Source organism: Raphanus sativus, chromosome 6 (assembly GCF_000801105.2).
Source record: "Raphanus sativus cultivar WK10039 chromosome 6, ASM80110v3, whole genome shotgun sequence".
Taxonomy (NCBI): Eukaryota; Viridiplantae; Streptophyta; class Magnoliopsida; order Brassicales; family Brassicaceae; genus Raphanus; species Raphanus sativus.
This window is the reverse complement of record NC_079516.1, coordinates 12,843,452-12,853,277: the sequence shown is the minus strand read 5'-3', so window position 1 is coordinate 12,853,277 and position 9,826 is coordinate 12,843,452. Positions and strand designations below refer to the sequence as shown.

At 31.1% G+C, this 9,826-nt stretch overlaps 2 protein-coding genes across 2 annotated transcripts; one reads left to right on the top strand and one right to left on the bottom strand.

The window, feature by feature from the left end:
- Nucleotides 1–953: 953 nt before the first annotated feature.
- On the top strand, nt 954–2,595 carry LOC108838159 (uncharacterized). Its single transcript, XM_018611126.2, has 8 exons — nt 954–1,012; nt 1,137–1,317; nt 1,401–1,472; nt 1,654–1,721; nt 1,805–1,958; nt 2,041–2,133; nt 2,206–2,295; nt 2,366–2,595. The coding sequence occupies exons 1-8, from the start codon at nt 954–956 to the stop codon at nt 2,513–2,515; spliced, it is 867 nt and encodes a 288-aa protein (XP_018466628.1). The 3' UTR covers nt 2,516–2,595.
- Nucleotides 2,596–5,230: 2,635 nt separating this feature from the next.
- On the bottom strand, nt 5,231–7,083 carry LOC108807179 (transcription factor MYB96). Its single transcript, XM_018579437.2, has 3 exons — nt 6,758–7,083; nt 6,409–6,538; nt 5,231–6,303 (listed from the first exon to the last, which is right to left on the bottom strand). The coding sequence occupies exons 1-3, from the start codon at nt 6,888–6,890 to the stop codon at nt 5,526–5,528; spliced, it is 1,041 nt and encodes a 346-aa protein (XP_018434939.2). The 5' UTR covers nt 6,891–7,083; the 3' UTR covers nt 5,231–5,525.
- Nucleotides 7,084–9,826: the final 2,743 nt, after the last annotated feature.

Here is a 9,826-nt window from a genome sequence, read left to right as displayed (position 1 = left end):
TTTTGTAATGTAGAAGTTCATAAACATTTCCAACTTGCTTCTATATTTTCTTTTAAATAAATATTTTAAAATATATATTATAATGAAAAATATTTTAATATTTTAAAATATGTAGTATAAATAAATTTATATACAGTAGAGTTCTCTTATTGATTGAAATTTTCTTAGAAATCATTTAAGCATTTAGATATTCAAATAACAAAAAAAATTCTATTTATTAATAAACTTTTTGATTTGCATGAATAATTCTTTGATGAAACACCTCAATCTTGAATTTCTATAAATAATTGGTTTTAAACTATTTGGTGGATAATATATTTTTATATATTCCAGAATCTTTGGTAAAAAAATATATTATCCAAAACCTAACAATAACGAAGTTGGTACAAAACTTTAGAGAGAAAAAAACTTATGAAAAAAACCTGCGATCGTATCAACAGATTCTGATTCCGTCATGCTCATACGATTGAATTCTGTCATCAGAGTTTGAAGCCTTGCTTCGCGAACTCGGTCTGCACCAAGATTTCTCACCTTGATTGCATCCCATATGGCTTTGGGAGAATCTAAATTACCGACTTGTAGTATTAGATTCTCAGGTATGGCATGAAACAATACGACAGTTGCGATGTCGTTCTTCTTTGCATCAGTTGTTCCAGGATCTATTGCTTCCCATACCTCATGAACTCGTAAGATCATCTTCATCGTCATTGACCATACGGTATAGTTTGATGCTGTTAACATCAGACATTTAACCGACGATAGCGTGAGCTCTTTAGACTTCGTTGGAGGCTTTGGATCTCCCATGTCTCGTGCTTCTTTTGTCGTCGATTAAACCAGGCTCTGATACCAAATAAATTCGCAAAAACGAGATGTGTGTAAGCTCGGATCTTAGCTTGAACACGAACAGAAACTCTGTATAAAGAATAACTCTCTTTATTATGTGTTTAGAAAATATGTCAAAACTAAACACCTTGAATCTCTATTCTACCACATCTCTCACAACTCAAGAGACGTGTTTATATAGCAAATAGATAACTCATATTTCCTTTTTTCCTATAGTAATTAGATATCTTCTAATACAATGAGGAATGTTAATTTGCCTATTTCCTAAACCGACTTGTTTAATGGAAACTTAGGCTCCAAGCTATTGAAGCTTACCCAACAGACACAACCACTACTAAACTTGTAGATGATAAGGAAGAAAGCGATGAAGAGGAGGAGCCGCTTATCCAACAATCAGTTGAATGCCGTATTTGCCAAGAGGAGGATTCTGTTAAGAACCTCGAGTCTCCGTGTTCTTGCAGCGGCAGCTTGAAGGTCAAGTCTTCTTCTGTTTTTTTTTGTCTGTATATTCTCCCTGAAAACTGAGTTGTTGTTTTTTTTTCTATTGTGTCGTCTAGTATGCTCATAGGAAGTGTGTTCAGCGTTGGTGTAATGAGAAAGGCGATACCATCTGTGAAATATGCCACAAGGTATATATATATAATTAGTGTGCAAGAAATCGCTAGACGTTTTATATCAGATTACTGATTATATGGGCGTCTAGACCGATTCTTAGAACACTGTATATAGTCATTTACATTTATAATCATTTTCATTGCAATTACTAAGATCTTGTTTTATATATTGTGCCTTGATGATGATTAACAATAGTCTCATCAACCTGGCTACACAGCTCCACCGCCTCCTCCTCCTCCTGATGATACCGTTATTGATATTGGGTAACGTTTTCTTAATCCATGTCACTTGTGCTTTCATATAGCAAAGTTACATTTCAATCCAAGAAAACATTTGTGCTATGCAGTGAAGATTGGGCTAATGGTGTGTCCTTATACCTGAACGACCCGCGCATTTTGGCAATGGCGGCTGCTGAACGCCACTTCTTTGATGCGGACTCTGATGAGTACGCTGATACCAACTCTAGTGGAGCTGCGTTTCTTCGCTCCGCTGCTCTTATCGTAAGCCCAACGTTTATGTTCTGTTTTATAACATTTTTTTTGTTAGAAAATGGAAACTTACTGAGAGTTTAAAATGTGACAGTTAATGGCACTTTTGTTGTTACAACACGCTATGAACCTTTCAAACAACAACTCGGACGACCAAGAAGATGATGATCCATCAGCTTTCTTCTTTGTAAGCAACATCTCTTACTCACTGTCCTTTGCATCGTCTCTTGTCATAACGCTTATGCTTTTGTCTCTACAGCTTTTCATGCTACGTGCTGCTGGTTTTCTCCTTCCCTGTTACATCATGGCTTGGACCATCAGTATATTACAACGCCGTAGACAACGACAGGTAAAAATAACACACGCACACACACTTAAGTCTAAAAAGCTTATGTTTTGTTGTTTGTGAATATGATCAGGAAGCAGCCGCTTTGGCCGCTGCAGAAGTTGCGTTTATGTTACACAGCGGTGGTGGAGGTGGAGTCCAACACAGAGGAGGGTTGCACTATGCTGTAGCACCTGAGCTGGTACCGAGTCCACAACAACACCAACCTGAATCTTCACAGTAATGATGATTATATTCTTGAAGAAACTGAGATTAAAAATAAAATACAGAAAGTTTTTGTGTCTATGTTATTACAGACGAGAAAATAAAAGATTGTTCACACCAATAATTGTATGTATATGCTTTTAATTTCTTTCTTAGTATTTCTTGATATTATTATGAAAATTACAGGCATATATACAATAGCCATCTATATGGTTATAATCTCTATAAGCATCCCATTAAGTAGAGCTAGGCTTTTCTGCTTTACCAACGTATAGAAGATGTATAGAAGATGTAATACGTACCTTAGGTTGTTGTTTATACATTAATATATTGTTGCGTGTGTGTGTTTTAGCTTATATTATATGTATGACGTAACTTAGTCTAGATTTAATTCTCCTTTGATAAGAGCCTCTCTTATAATTATGAAGTATAATTCATCCCTTGATCCTCCATGAAAATCTATTTTTGTTTGTGATGCGTATGATCGATGCAGTCACTATTACATTTTATCCAGCCATGTTGCTTTCAGTGAATGTTTGATGTTTGCATAAACACTCTGAATATTTGTAGTAAATATTAGTATAGTCACTACACGTTTTTTTCACTATTTTTTTCCTTTTAACTTTGATTTGTATTGATGAAAGGCTCTATAACTGATAGTTTTACATACTTCTTATGAATATTTATGTCTAATTGTACTATCCAAACAATTTTATGAAGATATATGTTTGACCGGTTTTACTTGCACATACTTGAAGATTGTATATTAAATTATTAGTCCGTCAGTTTCATAATTATTTAATAAATTTTCTTTTGCGGAATTGGAAATCAAGACCACCTTGTGTAGAAACGAACATTTTTGACTTTTTTAATAAATGTAATGAGTTTTATTCAAATACATACATTTAACAAATATTATAACTAGTATTAAATATAATAATGATGGGCCATGCGGCGATGCCCATATCCCCATCTTGTCTTGATATCATCTGAGTGGGCCCTTTATTAGGCCCAATATGATGGAGCGGTTTTTAAAAGTCTACTTCTATTACGGGGTCCACTTACCAAGTTACCATGTCGATCCCATGAGAGGAGAAAGAGTCAAACGCCACATGCAAGCAAGTTATTAGACACTGCAGCCAACCTCAAATCTACCCATATCCTGGATAAACTCCAGCTTTTATCCAAAGCTTTTTGATTTATACTACCAAAAGGGTGATTGAACAACTAGTCCGGTCTTAATCAACCGAGTCAACGTCCAAGATTAGTAAGACAAAGAAGTCAACGATTATGTTTCAACTTTAAAGTGGAGAGAGTCTGAAATTAATTATAATCGAAAGCGAGTCTTCGGTGGCAAAAGAACACTGTTCACAAGTCAGAACCAGCTTGCTCACTGTGTTTCACAGGCGCAAGTCAAGCCCTTCACATGTTAGCATTTAATACTATTTTCTCTTCTTTTTAACATATTTGGTGTTTTATTCGTATTTTTCCAATGTTCCTTCCACGTTCCACCGCCAGATTTTGCCTCCTATAGTTATTGTACGCATAGTGTATTTGTATGGATTACAAAGTTTATAACTGTATAGTAACACAATCATGTCATTAACAGTTTAGTATAATCTAAATTATTTATAAAAAATGCTTTGGTTGCTTGACTATATATTTAAACATAAAAATATCCCAATGTGCCTTTTTGTTTATTTCCCAAACTTTTAGTCATACTGTTATTTAAAAGAGAAATAAAAAACGTTTATCAAATCTTCATACCTCTCTAATATTCCATGCCCTTTCTCAAAAAAAACCTCTCTAATATTTCTTGTCTTTATTAATGTTTCCAGCTCAAATTTGTGATATTTTTATCAAATATTTTACGTTTATTTAATATAAAACCTAAAAATAATTATTTTTGAAACCTCGCCTATTTAAAACCTCTCCAATATTTCTTAAGTCTTTATAAATGTTTCCAGCTTGAATTTGTGATATTTTATCAATTATTTTACAGTTTATTTAATACAAAACCTAATAAGAATCATTTTTGAAACCTCACCTATTTTACGTGAAATGAATACTCCCTCTGTTTTTTTAAGATTTATGTTCTAGAAAAAAATTTGTTTTAAAAAAATATATTTTCTACTTTTTCAATGTATAATTTAATGAAAATCTGTTAACTTCAAAAAAATTAATTGTGTTTATTGGATTTTTATTGGTTAAAGGTTATAGAAAATTGTTATTCACAAAAATCAATACATTTTTAATGTGATTTTTTAATATATGTGAAAAGTCTAGAATATGTATCTTTAAAAAACAGAGGGAGTAATATTTATGTCAGTTGCAAATCAACATTATCACATCTTTAGTCGTCAAGACAATATTACAAGGATAATACGTAATAAAAATAATTAAATGAATAAATTATGATTGAATAACTCCAGTAGGTGGACTCTTTCTGTTTCCATTTAATGAAATTTTGTCCTCAGAGATTATGATTGATTTGAAAGGACAAAATTGATAATATGTTTTTATTCTTTTAATTAGTTTTTTATTATTATATAGTGATACTTAATCCAGATAAATCAACCTCACAAAACTCCTTTTTTAACAGCTCATCAAACTGGCAAACACACAATTTCATATATATATTTATGGTTCGAAAACATAATCTCACTTTGAAGATAGAAATTGAGTCTTATAGATGTATTTTCTTGCACAAAATAGATGGTTTTTCAATTTTCAGTTGAAAAAGACATTTGTATATAACTCATATGGCCAGATGAGACACAGAGTACAAACACATTACACATACTTAAAAAAAGATGATACACCCTTTCCGAAACATACAAATTATAAGAAAAATAGATTACATCACCAAAAGGGAAAAAGAGTATTGTAGAGCTAAAAAGCTACTAAAGACTCTAAAACCCTAATGCAATAATAAGCACATATATTATAGGTTATAACTCTGTATTACTTGTTATAACTCTTAACTAATTAAGCCCTCGATTTTAGAAAATAATCCACCTGATTTAGTTCTAGAAAATCGCTTCTTGTCCTTCTAACGACATACCGACCATGTTTTCGTCAAATAGCCATTTCTCCAACAAAGATAGAGATCCCTGTGAAATCAAACCAAAATCATGGTCCATTGTTATTGCCGGTTTGCTCTCTTGGTCATGGAAGAAGTTTGTCTCATGAGTCAGATTTTGAGTTTCTTCCATGGAATTGAAGCTAAAGAAAGATTGTTCAAAGCCTTCTCCACCTTCTTCGGAAGCTGCTGAAGCAAGTGGTCCGGTCTCTGAAACCGGTGATGAGGATGTCAAAGTTAGTGGTTTTGGTGTGTCTTTCATGAAATCTTGAAGCAACCGAGCGATGTTCTCAGCACTTGACGCATATACGCCTGATGGGTATAGATTAGTAGTGGTGGTAATTGTTGAGGTAGAGGAAGAAAAAGAGGATGGATCATGACAACTTTCAAGTAAAACTGATGAGAAGCTAGTGATGTTTTGTGGTATTATTACTGGTGATGATGATGATGGAGAAAGTGTTGATGATGGCTTTTTGTCTAAAGACAAAGCCTCAGAAAGAGCTTGCTTTGCCATGTTGATATCAGTCTGAAGTCTTCTCTCCCATTGACCTTTGTTTGAGCTTTGATGTTGCTTTTGTGAAATAGTCTTTGATGAAGAGAAGACATCATTATCTTCTTCACCAGATTCATTGATCTTCTTGAGCTTCTTCTTCAAGTGAGTGTTCCAATAGTTCTTTATATCATTGTCTGTCCTTTCTGGAAGGTATGATGCAATGGCTGCCCATCTAAACGCAAAGAAAAAAATATATTTAGATCTTATTATGTACATATATATATGCAAAAGAAAGGTATTCTTTGACAAAATAAAGATCATTTGCATGTATCTATACCTGTTGCCTAAAAGGGCTTGGAGATGAACAATCATCTTTTCTTCATGATCAGTGAAATTACCACGTTTAATACCGGGTCGAAGATAATTAGTCCATCTCAATCTGCAGCTCTTGCTACATCTCCTCAGACCTAAAACACCAAATTAACAAAGATTAACCCAAATAACTCAAGGACAATGGATAAAATGGTAATTAGAGATGTGTGGACAAGAGAGTCGACGAAATAACGAGGCTACTTACTTCACTCATATTAATGATCATACCAACCAGGAAAAAGTTTAACTAAAAGTAAAGATTAAAAGTTTAATTTAACAAGCTAGTTTGTTATCAAGAAAGTACAAAGACAAACCTGTGTTAGTGGGGACAGATCTCCAGTTTCCAGGACCGTGTTCTTGGATGTAAGAAACTAAGATGATGTCTTCCTCTGGTGTCCATGGCCCTTTCTTCACTCCAGTCTTTTCACAACAAGGTGGTCTTCCCATTTTGCGTCTTTCAATGTGAAGATGTAAAGTTTAGGGCAAGAAATTCGACTTTTTAATAAGGATTTTGATAAGATTATAGAACTAATCCGTAATCTTTGAGGTTTTTCCTATAAATCTTTAAGAAATTTTGAGGATTAAGACAAGGAAAGTCCAAATAGGTTTGATTTTGTCTGAAGAAGTGGAGAGAGATGTTGGTTATATTTATAGAAAAAATGACTAAGATGAGAGAGAGGCGAAAAGATGAGTCAATTAGTAAGTAATTAATAAATTAATGGAATAAAGCCAACAGTAATGAAGGGGCTGGCTTTGGCTTTGCTTTCGAAGAGTCAACATGGACAGCAAAATGCATTTACTCTCTTCTCTCCAAAGTCAGCCTCCTTCTTCCATCTCTCTCTCCCGCTTACTATACACGGTTTCAAACTGGCTTGGAGTGGCGGACGTCTAAGAACATCTTCAAACCCATTCCAAACTCCATTTTACAGTAAAATTATTTTTAATTGCATTTCAAAATTCATTCCAAAATAGAATAATAAACATGATTACTCTAACTATGGAGTAAACCAACTTATTATTCTAAAATAGAGTTAAACTTTTTTATTTATAAAATAATCTTTCACATTTAAATATTTTCGTTTTTAATAAAATATTATTATAAATAAGTATAATAATTTTATTTTAATATATATATTATAAAATTTACTGTTAATATTTATTAGTTATATAAATAGTCATCTAATGAAATATTTTACGCAACAAAATATATAATATAAAACATAAAAATCTGTAGTGAATAATTATAATAATTCTAATGAATAATTTAAGTTGATGTATTATTGTGTTTTAAACAATGTAATTTAATTTTTAGTGTATTAAATGTTTCCTTTTTAAACATTGTTGAGTAATTTTAATTATATAATAAAATTTAATTGTGGTTAATATTGTATTTAATAGAAATGTTACAAAGTGAAAATGGACTGTTTTGCAAATAGTATAAATGAAAGATGATATTACTAACTTTAAATAAATATAAAACATAAAATATTGAAAATATTCAATTTTAGAGTAGAAAATAGAGTAGTACATTGGAGCAAAACACTACTCCATTTTGGAGTTACTCCATTTTAAAGTAGAAAATAGAGTAGTACAATGGAGAGACTTTAACAACGCGAAAACGCAAAAAAAAAACTACCAATAAAAAAAAATTGTGGAATAGAACATAGAACGTAAAAATGCAGATTTTGCGTGTTCGCTGAGAAAAATACAAAAGAATTCTCATTAAGTTAAAAAGTGAAGTTTTAGTAGATTATTTGTAGAATCAACTTTTTCATATGGTTTAATTATATGAAAATAATTTTAAAAATTTAACTAAATATTAGTTAATTATAAATAATTAAGGAATAAATAATATTAATCTATAATTTCACTTTAATGTATATCTTACTATATTATTATTAATGTATTTAGAATGAGATAAATAATTAAGATAAAATAAAACTTTGGATTAAATTTAATTGGTATTTTATTGTAATAATATTTAGTTATAGTTATTATTATTTTTGTCATCGACTAGTACAGACTCATAGTTATTATTTTTTGTATGTTAAATAATGTACTAAATTTTAATATTATTTTTAAATCATTTATATTCCGCCATTCCATAAAATTTATCCAACTGTTTAGAAAATCATTCCATAATTTTTTATTCAGCAGATTTCAAAAAAATTCACAACTTAATTATTTTTCTGCAGCTTAATTTTTTTTTTCTTGATTCCACAATTAAACAATGCTACCAATTGAAGCCAAATATTTGTTTTGACGTTTGCTTATGCTTATTAAAAAAATCTAAATAAATGTAATATATTTTGAAACACGAAATAAAAGATACATCCCTAGAAATTTGCTTCAGATTATGAAAACAAAACTATGATGAATATGTTCTAAGTATTTTGTTAAACATTGAGCTCTAAATCATTTTCGAGTACACTTTATTTTTACGGAGGATCGGCGGATTTTTGGCAATTATACATAGATATGTTATATCAAGTTCATGTATGTATATGAATATATTTCACTTTATACATTCAAGACCGTGTGGTTCTGATAAATGCTTTATGGTGAGATAAAGAAGTGGCACCGAAAGAAGACAAATTAAAAGGACAGACAGAAACTAATATTCCTATATTTTTATAAATATATATTCCGATATTGCTTGTAATTTTATTATCAGATAAATAGTAAAAGACGGTTATTTAGTTTATCAAATAGATTTTCTGAATACAAAATGCATGAATCCAGTAGTTCGCTACATAAGTATCTGACTTTTTCTGCATGAAGTAATGTTGATTTAAAATGAAATATAATCTTTGATAAGTAAATAATTAAGAAAATATGATATTAAACAAAATAAAATAAGAAGAATATTGTGATGATAATTTTAATTCATTTTTTCGCTACTAATACGAAATTGGGAGGATATAACCAAACTGAAAAGTACTGCGCTAAGTGTTTTGACATTAAATTACGATTTACTTGGACGACATCTTGTGACCAAGAGTTTGTATACCTCATTTGCCGCGTCACTACCCCAAGCACAGAAAAAGAAAAAATAGTTTGTATACGAGCGATGTTCTAACTATTGGTCTAAATGGTGCATTGCAAATCAGTTACAGTTTTTGGCGAAAAAACTGGATTTTCTAGTTTTGACGGAAAAATTCGATTTTACGTTTTGGCGGGAAATTCGATTTTTACGGTTTTGACGGGAAAATTTGATTTTGAGTTTTGGTAAAAAAACTCGATTATGGTTTTGACGAAAAAACTTGATTTTTACGGTTTTTGCGGAAAATTCGATATTGTGGTTTTATCGGAAATACATGATTTTACGATTTTACAGGATAATTTGATTTCCGTTTATAGAATAAAAATCAGTTAAAATTTTT